This window comes from Schistocerca gregaria, chromosome 10, assembly GCF_023897955.1.
Source record: "Schistocerca gregaria isolate iqSchGreg1 chromosome 10, iqSchGreg1.2, whole genome shotgun sequence".
In the NCBI taxonomy this organism is placed as follows: domain Eukaryota; kingdom Metazoa; phylum Arthropoda; class Insecta; order Orthoptera; family Acrididae; genus Schistocerca; species Schistocerca gregaria.
The window spans coordinates 223821313-223837599 of record NC_064929.1 but is presented as its reverse complement, the minus strand read 5'-3'; the positions used below and the strand labels follow the sequence as shown (position 1 = coordinate 223837599).

General features: G+C 53.9%; 1 protein-coding gene across 1 annotated transcript in view; it reads right to left on the bottom strand.

The window, feature by feature from the left end:
* The window catches only part of LOC126293257 (G surface protein, allelic form 156-like), a 155873-nt gene that overhangs the window by 21420 nt on the left and 118166 nt on the right, over positions 1-16287 (bottom strand). The window contains exon 5 of the mRNA XM_049986373.1: positions 11814-16277. Coding sequence (XP_049842330.1) covers positions 11814-16277 — 4464 coding nt within the window. The remainder of the gene's footprint in view (positions 1-11813; positions 16278-16287) is intronic.

Genomic DNA, 16287 nt, shown 5'->3' with positions numbered 1-16287 from the left:
ATGTTGAGTCCCATAGTGCTCAGAGCCATTAGAACCATTCTTCCCGCGCTGGAAAAGCGAGACCAATGAGGAGGAAGTGTAGTGGATGATACGATGCCAAACACTCTCTCTCACGCTCTTCACGTGCCTGTATGTTTGCGCGGTATGGATGTAAACGTGGACCGGCGTGGCTGCTGCCGCCCCCTGGGCCGGCATTCCGCTGCTGGCTCTCCGCACGCCGCGCTCGCTTCGTCGCCGCGTACGCCGATCCCAGCAGCGCCGGGCGTAATTAAATTTTTGTGACGCCCAGATGCCGGCATCCCTTTTGCCGCGGCTGTTTCGCGGGTCGCCTGTAGTCTCCACCGCAGGGGCTCTCTCTCGCGTGAGGCAACATTCTGGCGTTATTGGGACGGACAGTTCCGGTTTCCGTTACGTGCGCCTTTGTAGCCGTCGAATGCAGCTTTTCTCCGCAATGTAATAAAAATACCAGGTTCTGTTTTTTTATGCAGGACGAAATCGTAGTATTTCAATTAAAAGCGTTCTCTCGCTATTGTGGTGGTGTGGCAATAAATCCACCTCTGAGAAAAAATATACGGCGTGGAAGGTTATAATCACCATGTCCAGAAACGAGGGTGTAGTGTTGAAAAATAGACGGCGCGGAAGGTTATAATCACCATGTACAGAAACGAGGGTGTAGTGTTAAAAAATATACGGCGTGGAAGGTTATAATCACCATGTCCAGAAACGAGGGTGTAGTGTTAAAAAATTGACGGCGCGGAAGGTTATAATCACCATGTACAGAAACGAGGGTGTAGTGATAACACCCGAAGGAGATGAGAGAAAACTATTAGTTGAGAGGGGAATGAGAGAAATTTGTAGAGTTCCGACGATGTTATTCGATTTGTACGTTGAGCACGTAAAATCATATTAGTACCGATAGCTAATACCAACGAGCTACCTGCAATACGACGAACACGCGAAACCAGTATTAGTGAAGCGAATGGAAGATTTGGATTTCTTGGAAGTGTTCTGAGAAGTGCAGTGGTCTCGCACACAAGACGCTCTGCAGCAGCTAATCAAAAGTATCCGGACAACTGGTACTGAGCGCACATTAGCGCAGCGTGTGGGCGGCCTTCGGCTTTATGACGGGCCGAGCCCTGCTCGAGGTACTTTCAGTGAGGTGGCCGGATGTCCGCGGTGGCCCGCTCGTCCTCGAGATCCGAAACCAGAGCACGTAGTGACGTCGATCGCTGGAGTGCGGAGCGAAGTTCAGAGTTGTAAAGGCGCTGCCGCTCTGGGCAGGCCAGTGCATTTCAGGAATGCTGTTGTCTGCAACCCACTGTCTCAGTGATGCCACTTTATGACAGGGTGCATTGTCATGCTGATACAGTCACCGTCATTAGTCGACTCTACGCAGTACAAAATTCTCTAAGATAAGTTCGTATCGGTCTGCATTTACCACTTTATTAACCCGAATAAGCGGAGCTCGTACTAACCCCGAAAAAGAGCCCTGTACGGGAACAAAATGTCGTATGTGCTTCTCTGCTGCCCCTGCGCTATCCAGGCATTGGACAAACGCAAACACTTGCACTGGATTGGCGGAGGATATAGCTCGGTTTATCAGCCGAAATCACTGTTTTCCAGTCGTTCGCTGCCTATGCGCCTCTCTCTTCACGCCACTCCAAGCGTCGCTTAGCGTTCAATTGACAAACGTATGGCTTATGAGGGGCTGCTCCACCACTGTACGCCATGGTTTTCACTCCGTACCTGCGGTCGACGTGCTGTATGGGCTGCTGGTGGCGGTTTGGGACTCTCTGCTAATTTCGTGTCACTTTTTACACTCACTTTCTACAATTCTGACCATTCCTGGCCGATAGTTGGTGAAGTCTGCCGGGTCTCGGTTTAAATGCGATCGTTCCTTCTCGTTTCCACTTCACAGTCGCAAAAGACGATTAGGGGAAGCAGTGGAAGGGTTGAAATGTCGGAGTTTCTAGGCAGGTGACCTCCAATGAGTGGTCGATTTTGGAAGTCCCCTCTGCCATTGCTCCTTCTCTATTGATAACACAACACTGACCGCCTCTTTTTGTACTGGCGGGTCCACCTCTGACGACACGCAGTGATTACGTAGCGGTGCCGGCATACTTCAGACGAGACAGCGTATGTTGCAGCACCTGTAGGAGCACCGACAGCAGCCGTCGAATGAAGTGAGAGGGGCGCCGTAAGAGGATGGGAGAGTGCACACGAAACCGAAACACGAGTGTTTCGGGAACGTAAATGAAAATTATCGGACGAGGTAAGCCGCAGCTGTCGCGAAGCCATGTTGAGCAAGTTTAGAGAAGCTAGCGCGGAGAGCAGCGTCACAGCAGATTCCGGACTGGCGTTGACAACTCGTCACATCGTTCGGCTGGAGTAGGTAACCTGAGGAAGGCGTACGAGCGCAGTCCCTCTGTGCGCCAGTACAGTGGCACAGAAAATCTGCGAGGAGCGTTCGACGGATAATGCAAGACATTGTTTATCCTGGAAGTAGATTGGTCTTATTTAGGATTGCAGTACAGCATATTATTCCCCACCCTTTTGGCTACAAAACCCTATTTTTGAATACAGTCTCCGTTGAGTGTGACGCCCTTACGGCCCCTTCGTGAGGCGGCCTGCATGTCCGCACTCTACCTCTCTGCTGGTCGGCGTCTGCTGCGTCAGTAACCTCCCCGTCGCCCACGTACTGCTTCCCGCGGAGTGCAGCCTGCGTTGGGCCACACAGATGGGAGTCTGGAGGTGCGAGATCTGGGCTTGGGACGGACGAAGAAGAGCAGACCAGTGAAGGTTTCTGAGCTCCTCTCCGGAGCACAGGGTTGCGGGATGTGTTGCCTTGTCGCGGTAATGGTCTAGTTTGTTTCCATTCTCCCGGCGACAAAAACGATGAAGTTGTTGCTTCACTTTCCTGGCGGCAGCACAATACATATTCGATCGTTGCACAATAATGGAGGAGAGGGCATGCAGTAAAGTGGCGTAAAGCCGTCGCATTGAACAGAGATTATGTTGAAAAATAGGGTTTTGTAGCCAAGAGAGCGGGGACAAATATGCTGTATTATTATCCTGAATAATACCGATCTACTTCTAGGATAAGCAATGTCTTGCATTACCCGTCGAACGCTCCTCGTAGGTACCGCATCGAACTTTTACTTTGGAGGAGAGGTGATGTGGCGGCACTCCACCCATCGCCGTTTTATTTCCGGTTCGAAGTGATGAACACGAGCTTCATGTCCTGTGACGAAGCTAGACAAAAAATTGTGACAGTCGGCCACGTAACGTGCAGGCAACGCATACAGGCGGTCCTTCGTTGTTCTTTATGGTCTTCTGTTAGGCGGCGAGGAACGCAGCGGGCACACACACACACACACACACACCTCTGAGTACCCCAACTGGTGGACGAGTGTGTCGGCACTGACGTCCACTTGAACAGCGAGGTGTTTGTGATCCGTCAGTCACCTCGAATGACAGTGTCCGCACGATGCAACACTGCAGGAGTCACAGCTGAGTGCGGCAGGCCGGCGCGGGAGAGATCGGGTAGGCTTGCGCGACCTCGTTGCCATGATGACAGTCGCGCCGCTCAACGAATCGCCGTGCTTTTGTTCTCTGCCAGGTCTCAGTAGGCATTCCGCAAGCGCCTACGAAAGTCTGCGATGCTTTGGTTTCCCGCCGAAAGAAACCCAGCGTCCGCTCTGCGTTTGGAACGCACCTCCGCTACACACTGCGTATAGCGGCACCACCTATGGGAACTTCATGAAACTACAGCGGCTGAAGCGGCAGTGTTCCACCATGTCCCACAACAAAAAAAGAAGTGTTACATTACATATTGAACGCCCCTCGTAGTACCTTGTAAAGAAGTTTATTCACATTACGTACCTCTATAGCAGTGTATCTGTGTGTGTGTGTGTGTGTGTGTGTGTGTGTGTGTGTGTGTGTCTCTGTGTGTGTGTGTGAGTGTGTTCCGTTCTGTTCCACAGTACACAGGTTGTGGCGTATGTTATTGCTCTCAGATCATAGACAGTGACAATTCTTGATGATGTCTGACGTAACTGTCACATAGTGCAAATATTGACAGGTCAAAGATTCTACATTACCTGTCTTTCGTTATTTCTAATGCGTTCATATATATATATATATGGTGTTACAGAAAGGTGCGGCCAAACTTTCAGGAAACATTCCTCACACACAAATAAAGAAAAGATTTATTGTGGACATGTGTCCGGAAACGCTTAATATCCATGTTAGAGCTCGTTTTAGTTTCTTCTTCCACCTACGCTCAATGGAGCACGTTTATCACGATTTCATACGGGATACTCTACCAGTGCTGTTAGAACATGTGCCTTTACAAGTACGATACAACATGTGGTTTCGTGTACGATGGAGCTCCCGCACATTTCAGTCGAAGTGTTCGTACGCTTCTCAACAACAGATTCGGTGACCGATGGATTGGTAGGGGCGGACCAATTCCATGGCCTTCACGCTCTCCTGACCTCAACCCACTTGACTTTCATTTTTGGGGCATTTGAAAGCTCTTGTCTACGCAACCCCGCTACCAAATGTACAGATTCTTCGTGCTCGTATTGTGGACGGCTGTGATACAATACGCCATTCTCCAGGGCTGCATCAGGGATTCCATGCGACGGAGGGTGGATGCATGTATCCTCGCTAACGGAGGACATTTGGAACATTTCCTGTAACAAAGTGTTTGAAGTCACGCTGGTACCTTCTGTTGCTGTGCGTTTCCATTCCATGATTAATGTGATTTGAAGAGAAGTAACAAAATGAGCTCTAACATGGAAAGTAAGCATTTCCGGACACATGTCCACATAACATATTTTCTTTCTTTGTGTGTGAGGAATGTTTCCTGAAAGTTTGGGGGTACCTTTTCGTAACACCCTGTATACATATACAGGGTGAGTCACCTAACATTACCGCTGGATATATTTCGTAAACCACATCAAATACTGACGAATCGATTCCACAGACCGAACGTGAGGAGAGGGGCTAGTGTAATTGGTTAATACAAACCATAAAAAAATGCACGGAAGTATGTTTTTTTAACACAAACCTACGTTTTTTTACATGGAACCCCGTTAGTTTTGTTGGCACATCTGAACATATAAACAAATACGTAATCAGTGCTGTTTATTGCATTGTAAAATGTTAATTACATCCGGAGATATTGTAACCTAAAGTTGACGCTTGAGTACCACTCCTCCGCTGTTCAATCGTGTGTATCGGAGAGCACCGAATTGTGTAGGGATCCAAAGGGAACGGTGATGGACCTTAGGTACAGAAGAGACTGGAACACTACATTACGTCCACATGCTAACACCTTTTTATTGGTCTTTTTCACTGACGCACATGTACATTACCATTAGGGGTGAGGTACACGTACACACGTGGTTTCTGTTTTCAATTACGGAGTGGAATAGAGTGTGTCCCGACATGTCAGGCCAATAGATGTTCAATGTGGTGGCCATCGTTTGCTGTACACAATTGCAATCTCTGGCGTAATGAATGTCGTACACGCCGCAGTACATCTGGTGTAATGTCGCCGCAGGCTGCCACAATACGTTGTTTCATATCCACTGGGGTTGTAGGCACATCACGGTACACATTCTCCTTTAACGTAACCCACAGAAATAAGTCCAGAGGTGTAAGATGAGGAGAACGGGCTGGCCAATTTATGCGTCCTCCACGTCCTATGAAACGCCCGTCGAACATCCTGTCAAGGGTCATCCTAGCGTTAATTGCGGAATGTGCAGGTGCACCATCATGCTGATACTACGTACGCCGACGCGTTTCCAGTGGGACATTTTGGAGCAACGTTGGCAGATCATTCTGTAGAAACGCGATGTATGTTGCAGCTGTTTGGCCCCCTGCAATGAAGTGAGGACCAATGAGGTGGCCGCCAATGATTCCGCACCACACATTTACAGTCCACGGTCGCTGTCGCTCTACCTGTCTGAGCCAGCGAGGATTGTCCACGGACCAGTAATGCATGTTCCGTAGATTCACTGCCCCGTGGTTTGTGAAAGACGCTTCATCGGTAAACAGGTAGAACTGCAATGCATTCTCTGTAAATGCCCATTCACAGAATTGCACTCGATGATTAAAGTGATCACCATGTAATTGCTGATGTAGCGACACATGAACCGGTGAAAGCGCTGACGATGCAGTATGCGCATGGCACTACTTTGACCCAGTCCACCGACTTCGCAGTGTCCCGTGTACTCCTGTGTGGGTTCATGGCAAGAGCAGCTAACACACCGACTGCACCCGCTTCTCCTGTGACGGGCCCGTTTGCGTGCTACGACCATACCTGTTGCATACAGTTGGCGGTAGACGTTTTGCAATGTGCGGCACGTTGGATACTCTCTGTCCGGGTACCGTTAAGCATACACCCTGCAGGCTTCAGCTGCATTTCGTCGACACTCGCCATAGATGAGTATCATCTCCGCCTTTTCAGAGTTCGAATACACCATGGTCACAGTTCCTACAACACTATACTACCACAGACGTCTGGTAACACGGTGTACTACAGTTGGTCTGCGTGCGGAGACGAATGCAGAATAACAACAGCAACAAGCGCTACATGCGGACACTGTGACAGCTAGACCAAACCACAACAGTCCACTACAGCCACACTCGTAAACATGGTCGTCATCGTAAACATGTTCCTGCAGATGCTGCTCGCCGACCGTGGCCCGTGTTTGTTACAACACGCAACTGAACATCGGAGGTTTCAAGCGTCAACTTTAGGTTGCAATGCAACAAACGGCACTGATTACGTATTTGTTTATATGTTCAGATGTGCTAACAAACCTAACGTGATTCCATTTTAAAAAAAACGTAGGTTTGTGTTAAAAAACATACTTCCGTGCATTTTCGTATGGTTTGTATTAAACAATTACACTAGCCCCTCTCCTCACGTTCGTCAGTATTTGATGTGGTTTACGAAATATATCCAGCGGTAACGATAGGTGAGTCACCATATATATATATATATATATATATATATATATATATATATATATATATATATATATATATATATATATATATAGCCTTTTGACAGTCAGTATATTAAGGTAGAATGTATGAAGGTATAAAATTTTAAAGTAATCCAACACACCATGCCAAACTACACAATTTTACCTGCAAGTTGGAGAGACTCCGAGCCAAACTTATTCGGTTAAAGCACTGCTGAAATTTTGCCTATACATCTTATTCCCTAACTCTGTTTGTTCATTACGTATGGTGTGCGGTTGTTGCGTCATAAGGGCATGTATTTCAATTTTAGTATATTTTATAATTTGCCTTTTTCTGCTGTATGAAGAATGGTGGTGTTTTTATTAATGTCATTATCAGAATAGTAACATTCTCTTAAGTGATCGCTGAATGCTGAGGGATTGGCCTCACTAACATTAATATGTTCGCTGGATGTTCTTTTGAAGTTTCTCCCTGTTGGTCCAACGTAAAATTTATCACATTCGCTAAATAATATTATATATGCAGCTGACATGTTATATTTGTAATGCTTCTCTATATTCTGTATAATATGTGATATTACATTGTTCTCTGTGATGAAGCCAATCTACAGCCTAGTTTTTTGAAAGAAAGGGCTTAATAACTTGCGTGTAAAACTTTCCAATTTGAAGTGATATGTCGCATTATTTTGCAGTTTTATGCACACGTCAAAAAAAGTTTTGCATCACCTCGGTTCCGAGAGTTCCGGAACCTGTACAGAAAATTGAAACAGAGATCAATATAAACATCATTTCCGCCTTTATTGCTTCTGAAGATCACACATTGCATGTTGTACCACCATACAGGGAGACCTCCAGAGGTGGTGGTCCACAATACTGTACAAACTGGTACCTCTGATATCCAGTAGCAAGTCCTCTTGCATTGATGTATGCCTACATTCGTCGTGTCATACTATCCACAAGTTCATCAAGGCACTTTTGGTGCAGATTGTCCCACTCCACGGTGATTCGGCGTAGATCCCTCAGAGTGGTTGGTGAGTCACGTCGTCCGTAAACACCCCTTTTCAATCTATCCCAGGCATGTTCAATAGGGTTCATGTCTGGAGAACATGCTGGCCACTCTGGTCGAGCTATGTTGTTATCCTCAACGAAGCCATTCACAAGATGTTCCTGATGGGGGCGCGAATTGTCATCCATGAAGACGGATGCCTCGCCAATATGCTCCGATATGGTTGCAACCATTATTCAACATTGTGGCGTTGCTTCAGGGTTCCTCCGAGCCACAATCCGTAGGTAGCGGACATCCACTGCAGTAGTAGCCTTTGGGTGCCCTGGGCGAGGCATGTTATAGACAGATCCTGTCTCTCTGTATCTCCTCCACGTCCGAACAACATCGCTTTGGTTCACTCCGAGACACTGGACACTTCCCTTGTTGAGAGCCCTTCCTGGCTCAAAGTAGCAATTGATCGTCTAGGCATGGCAGAGCTACAGACAACACGAGCCGTGTACGTCCTTCCTGGTGGAATGACTGGAACTGATTGGCTGCCGGACCCCCTCCGTCTAATAGGCGCTGCACATGCATGGTTGTTTACGTCTTTGGGCGGGTGTAGTGACATCTCTGAACAGTCAAAGGGACTGTGTCTGTGATACAAAATCCACAACGTCTGTCTTCAGTTCTGTTAACCGGGATGATGCAAAACTTTGAAGTGTGTAGTTTTACTAGCGAACGCAGCAACTGCTAAATGTGTGTGGTATAGGTGTACATCCTAGTCTCCTTCATACCTCCTCCCCCGTTTCCGCCCATCTCGTCTCCCCCCCCCCCCCCCCTGTCGGTCCATCTGCTGCTCCTTTCCCCTGTCCTGTGTAACTCCAACACCGTCCCTCACCTGCTACCCCTATCACTCTCCACCTGTTCGTCGCTATCTCTCTGTCCATCTCCTTCTGTCCCCTCTTTCCATATGCATTCTCCCCTCCCCACACACTCTGTCGATTTCGTGTCTGCTGCTCTCTCTGGTCTTGAGCTTTGTTTATTGTTATCGCCAACAAATCCTTGAGGAATTGATGTCGCTTAAAATGAATCGTATACGCTTTCTGAGAGAGACCTCTCGAGGTGCTGGATCTGTGGCGATAGAAGCCTCAGCGACAGTATTTCGCATGGTTTTAATCTGTGAAAGGCTAAGATCACAAAGATTTGGTCGAATCAGGTTCTTTTTGGTGTTCTAATCGTAATAAAATAAGCCACAAGTGCAGTTTTCTTTTAAAACCGACTCCGAGAAAGAAAACAAAACGATGCACAGTTGTGTACTCAGTTTTTGTTTAACATTATACTCTGTATACCAGCGCACACTCCGCTGCAGAGTGAAAATGTCATTCTGGAAACATCCCCCAGGCTGTGGCTAACCCATGTGTCCACAATATCCTTTCTTCCAGGAGTGCTAGTTCCGCAAGGTTCGCAGAAGAGCTTCTGTAAAGTTTGGAAGGTAGGAGACGGATACTGGCAGAAGTAAAGCTGTGAGTACCGGACGTGAGTCGTGCTTCGGTAGCTCAGTTGGTAGAGCACTTGCCCGCGAAAGGCAAAGGTCCCGAGTTCGAGTCTCGGTCGGGCACACAGTTTTAATCTGCCAGGAAGTTTCATATCAGCGCACACTCCGCTGAAGAGTGAAAATTTCATTCTGTATATTGTGCATAGTCAGAAAATTATCACAAACGACCTACTAGCGATGTAACCCATTTTTGCGATGGTAGCATTCCCTTGCGAGGAATGACTGCCGGTCACACACACAGTGCGTGTGGTTTCAGTGAGAGTGCTGTCCGTGTTCAGGATGGGCAAGGCGGGCGATCTGTGTGAATTTGACGGAGAGCAGATTGCGATGGTCCGGAGGCTCGGCCGAGCATTTCGGAAACAGCACGACTTGTGGGGTTTTAGAGGTGTGCTGTTGTCTCTCCAATACGCGGCGAAACCGCGTCCAGGCGTCGCGGGGCAAGGCGGCCAGGCCTCACTACAGACGTCGGGGGTCGTAGGCCGGTGAAACAGGGCAGGCAGTGAACTGTGGCGGAACTAACATCGGACTTCAGTGCCGGGCAGAGTACAAGTGTGTCTGGACACACAGTGCACCGAACGCTGCTAACGGTGGGGTCTGCAGCCGAACACCCGTGCGTGTGCCAATGTTGACACCACATCGGCAGCTACGACTGAAAGGGGCACGTGACCATCGGGACTGGTAGTTGGGCCGGCCGGAGTGGCCGTGCGGTTCTAGGCGCTAGAATCTGGAAGCGAGGTTCGAATCCTGCCTCGGGCATGGATGTGTGTGTGATGTCCTTGGGCTATTTAGGTTTAATTAGTTCTAAGTTCTAGGCGACTAATGACCTCAGAAGTTATGTCGCAAGGTGCTCAGAGCCAATTGAATCATTTGAACCTGGACGTTGGCGCAGTGGCAGGGCGTTGCACGGTCTGACGAATCCCGATAGCGCCTTCATCATGGCGGTAGGAGGGCACGGATCCGTCGTGTTCCAGCACAACAGCTCCTTGACGTCTGTACTGCGCGACGGGGGGAAGCTGGCGGTAGGTTGATAGCTTGATGCTCATTCACGTCGCCATCCGTGCATCGAGCGGAGCACCGCGACAGCAAAGGGCTGTCGTGGACTGACTGCAGACCACGCACACTCGTTCGTGGCGATCACCTTTCCCGACGGCAGTGGCATTTTTCAAGAAGATAATGCGCAATGTCACGAGGCCGAGGGTGTGATGGAATGGTGCGGCGAGTTCCAGTTGGTGTGCTGGCCCCGAGGTCGCCAGATCTGAAGCCGACCTGGGATGTGAGTGAATGTGACGTCACGGCTGCCCGGGACTTACTTCTGCCGTGGTGGCGACTCCCTGCAGCGACCTGCCGAGGCGGCGCTGCTTACGTGGCGCCAGGTGGCTGACCGTAGCTCTGGGGCACACTAGTGCACTGCGCAGTATACAGTGCAGACGAGGGCAGTGCTGGGCAATGGACGGTAGCGTCGCCGAGACTCACAAATTCTTCTCGGTTTGTGTCTGCATTGTCATTATGTAAAACTTCCTACGTTTCGGTCGCTGTTGCAACTGACCTCCTCCAAGGATCTTTTTGTTTACTGCCAAGTGAGAAAACTTGGTTTCTTACATACTTGCAGCCGTGGCTGTCATTCAGTTCTGACAGGCTGTTACGGATGAAGGGGAGGGATGTTAGGAGTTCTTTATTGGTGTTTTTATTATTTCTTTTCATCATAAGGCGCTGTACAAAAAACAATCAAACCAATGAAAAGAAATAATAAAAACGCCAATAAAAATCGTCTAAAATATCTCCGATACGTACTTAACAGATTATCAGAACTGGATGACCGCCACGTCTGCAAGAATACAAGAAACATGGTATTCTCATTCAGTGGTAAACAAAACCACTCTTAAGAAGGTCTCGCAACAGTGACCGAAACGTCAGAAGTTGTACATAGTGAAAATGCGTTCACAAACCCAGAAAATTTTTTTTGACTGTCACAATGGTCGCTAAAGCCTATGTTTAGAATCAGTAAATTATTGTTTGACATCGTTTGCAAGAGGCGTTATAGCAGACACATACAGAAAACGGCACATTTACACGACAAGTTCCACTGTTCATTGGTTTAATTGGTAGTATACGAACATATGCTGCAGCTGGTGAGTCCCTGATATATTCAAATGTTTACTAGAAGTTTTGAGGGCTTATTTCGTGCCTTGTGCGTAATTTTCTCTCGTCTTTTGCAAGGCGAGCAACTGTGTCGCAACACGTGCGACTCGCACACCGTCGAGCGCCGACTAACAGACACGGCCCGGGCGCGAGCGCTGCGCCGTCCTCTGCGCCGCACACAGCGCCACTGCTGCGAGCAGCAGGCCGCCTCCCCGGCAAGCCTCTCTCCAGACTGCTGCGTGCAGCAGGCCGCCTCCCCGGCAAGCCTCTCTCCAGACTGCTGCGTGCAGCAGGCCGCCTCCCCGGCAAGCCTCTCTCCAGACTGCTGCGTGCAGCAGGCCGCCTCCCTGGCAAGCCTCTCTCCAGACTGCTGCGTGCAGCAGGCCGCCTCCCCGGCAAGCCTCTCTCCAGACTGCTGCGTGCAGCAGGCCGCCTCCCCAGCAAGCCTCTCTCCAGACTGCTGCGTGCAGCAGGCCGCCTCCCCGGCAAGCCTCTCTCCAGACTGCTGCGTGCAGCAGGCCGCCTCCCCAGCAAGCCTCTCTCCAGACTGCTGCGTGCAGCAGGCCGCCTCCCCGGCAAGCCTCTCTCCAGACTGCTGCGTGCAGCAGGCCGCCTCCCCGGCAAGCCTCTCTCCAGACTGCTGCGTGCAGCAGGCCGCCTCCCCAGCAAGCCTCTCTCCAGACTGCTGCGTGCAGCAGGCCGCCTCCCCGGCAAGCCTCTCTCCAGACTGCTGCGTGCAGCAGGCCGCCTCCCCGGCAAGCCTCTCTCCAGACTGCTGCGTGCAGCAGGCCGCCTCCCCAGCAAGCCTCTCTCCAGACTGCTGCGTGCAGCATGCCGCCTCCCCGGCAAGCCTCTCTCCAGACTGCTGCGTGCAGCAGGCCACCTCCCTGGCAAGCCTCTCTCCAGACTGCTGCGAGCAGCAGGCCGCGTCCCCGGTAAGCCTCTCTCCAGACTGCTGCGTGCAGCAGGCCGCGTCCCCGGCAAGCCTCTCTCCAGACTGCTGTGAGCAGCAGGCCGCCTCCCTTGCAAGCCTCTCTCCAGACTGCTGCGTGCACCAGGCCGCGTCCCCAGCAAGCCTCTCTCCAGACTGCTGCGTGCAGCAGGCTGTGTACCTGGCAAGCCTCTCTCCAGACTGCTGCGAGCAGCAGGCCGCGTCCCCAGCAAGCCTCTCTCCAGTCTGCTGCGTGCAGCAGGCTGCGTCCCCGGCAAGTCTCTCTCCAGACTGCTGCGTGCAGCAGGCCGCGTCCCCGGCAAGCCTCTCTCCAGACTGCTGCGAGCAGCAGGCCGCATCCCTGGCAAGCATCTCTCCAGACTGCTGCGTGCAGCAGGCCGCGTCCCCGGCAAGCCCCTCTCCAGACTGCTGCAAGCAGCAGGCCGCATCCCCGGCAAGCATCTCTCCAGACTGCTGCGTGCACCAGGCCGCGTCCCCAGCAAGCCTCTCTCCAGACTGCTGCGTGCAGCAGGCCGTGTCCCCGGCAAGCCTCTCTCCAGACTGCTGCGTGCAGCAGGCCGCGTCCCCGGCAAGCCTCTCTCCAGACTGCTGTGAGCAGCAGGCCGCCTCCCTTGCAAGCCTCTCTCCATACTGCTGCGTGCAGCAGGCCGCGTCCCCAGCAAGCCTCTCTCCAGACTGCTGCGTGCAGCAGGCCGTGTCCCCGGCAAGCCTCTCTCCAGACTGCTGCGAGCAGCAGGCCGCATCCCCAGCAAGCCTCTCTCCAGTCTGATGCGTGCAGCAGGCTGCGTCCCCGGCAAGTCTCTCTCCAGACTGCTGCGTGCAGCAGGCCGCGTCCCCGGCAAGCCTCTCTCCAGACTGCTGCGAGCAGCAGGCCGCATCCCTGGCAAGCATCTCTCCAGACTGCTGCGTGCAGCAGGCCGCGTCCCCGGCAAGCCTCTCTCCAGACTGCTGCAAGCAGCAGGCCGCATCCTCGGCAAGCATCTCTCCAGACTGCTGCGTGCACCAGGCCGCGTCCCCAGCAAGCCTCTCTCCAGACTGCTGCGTGCAGCAGGCCGTGTCCCCGGCAAGCCTCTCTCCAGACTGCTGCGTGCAGCAGGCCACCTCCCCGGCAAGCCTCTCTCCAGACTGCTGCGAGCAGCAGGCCGCATCCCCGGCAAGCCTCTCTCCAGACTGCTGCGTGCAGCAGGCCGCGTCCCCGGCAAGCCTCTCTCCAGACTGCTGCGTGCAGCAGGCCGTGTCCCCGGTAAGCCTCTCTCCAGACTGCTGCGTGCAGCAGGCCGCCTCCCCAGCAAGCCTCTCTCCAGACTGCTGCATGCAGCAGGCCACGTCCCCGGCAAGCCTCTCTCCAGACTGCTGCAAGCAGCAGGCCGCATCCCCGGCAAGCATCTCTCCAGACTGCTGCGTGCACCAGGCCGCGCCCCCAGCAAGCCTCTCTCCAGACTGCTGCGTGCAGCAGGCCGTGTCCCCGGCAAGTCTCTCTCCAGACTGCTGCGAGCAGCAGGCCACGTCCCCGGCAAGCCTGTCTCCAGACTGCTGCGTGCAGCAGGCCGCCTCCCTGGCAAGCCTCTCTCCAGACTGCTGCGAGCAGCAGGCCGCATCCCTGGCAAGCATCTCTCCAGACTGCTGCGTGCAGCAGGCCACGTCCCCGGCAAGCCTCTCTCCAGACTGCTGCGTGCAGCAGGCCGCCTCCCCAGCAAGCCTCTCTCCAGACTGCTGCGAGCAGCAGGCCGCATCCCCGGCAAGCCTCTCTCCAGACTGCTGCGTGCAGCAGGCCTCGTCCCCGGCAAGTCTCTCTCCAGACTGCTGCGTGCAGCAGGCCGCGTCTCCGGCAAGCCTCTCTCCAGACTGCTGCGTGCAGCAGGCCGCATCCCCGGCAAGCCTCTCTCCAGACTGCTGCGTGCAGCAGGCCGCCTGCCCGGCAAGCTTCTCTCCAGACTGCTTCGTGCAGCAGGCCGCCTCCCCAGCAAGCCTCTCTCCAGACTGCTGCGAGCAGCAGGCCACCTCCCCGGCAAGCCTCTCTCCAGACTGCTGCGAGCAGCAGGCCGTGTCCCCGGCAAGCCTCTCTCCAGACTGCTGCGTGCAGCAGGCCGCGTCCCCGGCCATCCTCTCTCCAGACTGCTGCGTGCAGCAGGCCGCATCCCCGGCAAGCCTCTCTCCAGACTGCTGCGTGCAGCAGGCCGCGTCCCCGGCAAGCCTCTCTGCAGACTGCTGCGTGCAGCAGGCCGCATCCCCGGCAAGCCTCTCTCCAGACTGCTGCGTGCAGCAGGCCGCGTCCCCGGCAAGCCTCTCTCCAAACTGCTGCGTGCAGCAGGCCGCATCCCCGGCAAGCCTCTCTCCAGACTGCTGCGTGCAGCAGGCCGCGTCCCCGGCAAGTCTCTCTCCAGACTGCTGCGTGCAGCAGGCCGCGTCTCCGGCAAGCCTCTCTCCAGACTGCTGCGTGCAGCAGGCCGCGTCCCCGGCAAGCCTCTCTCCAGACTGCTGCGTGCAGCAGGCCACGTCCCCGGCAAGCCTCTCTCCAGACTGCTGCGTGCAGCAGGCCGCCTGCCCGGCAAGCTTCTCTCCAGACTGCTGCGTGCAGCAGGCCACGTCTCCGGCAAGCCTCTCTCCAGACTGCTGCGTGCAGCAGGCCGCGTCCCCGGCAAGCTTCTCTAAAGACTGCTGCGTGCAGCAGGCCGCCTCCCCGGCAAGCCTCTCTCCAGACTGCTGCGTGCAGCAGGCCGCCTCCCCGGCAAGCCTCTCTCCAGACTGCTGCGTGCAGCAGGCCGCCTCCCCAGCAAGCCTCTCTCCAGACTGCTGCGTGCAGCAGGCCGCCTCCCCGGCAAGCCTCTCTCCAGACTGCTGCGTGCAGCAGGCCGCCTCCCCGGCAAGCCTCTCTCCAGACTGCTGCGTGCAGCAGGCCGCCTCCCCAGCAAGCCTCTCTCCAGACTGCTGCGTGCAGCATGCCGCCTCCCCGGCAAGCCTCTCTCCAGACTGCTGCGTGCAGCAGGCCGCCTCCCTGGCAAGCCTCTCTCCAGACTGCTGCGAGCAGCAGGCCGCGTCCCCGGTAAGCCTCTCTCCAGACTGCTGCGTGCAGCAGGCCGCGTCCCCGGCAAGCCTCTCTCCAGACTGCTGCGTGCAGCAGGCCGTGTCCCTGGCAAGCCTCTCTCCAGACTGCTGCGAGCAGCAGGCCGCATCCCCGGCAAGCATCTCTCCAGACTGCTGCGTGCACCAGGCCGCGTCCCCAGCAAGCCTCTCTCCAGACTGCTGCGTGCAGCAGGCCGTGTTCCCGGCAAGCCTCTCTCCAGACTGCTGCGTGCAGCAGGCCGCCTCCCCGGCAAGCCTCTCTCCAGACTGCTGCGAGCAGCAGGCCGCATCCCCGGCAAGCCTCTCTCCAGACTGCTGCGTGCAGCAGGCCGCGTCCCCGGCAAGCCTCTCTCCAGACTGCTGCGTGCAGCAGGCCGTGTCCCCGGTAAGCCTCTCTCCAGACTGCTGCGTGCAGCAGGCCGCCTCCCCGGCAAGCCTCTCTCCAGACTGCTGCGAGCAGCAGGCGGCGTCCCAGGCAAGCCTCTCTCCAGACTGCTGCGTGCAGCAGGCCGCCTCCCCGGCAAGCCTCTCTCCAGACTGCTGTGAGCAGCAGGCCGCCTCCCTGGCAAGCCTCTCTCCAGACTGCAGCGTT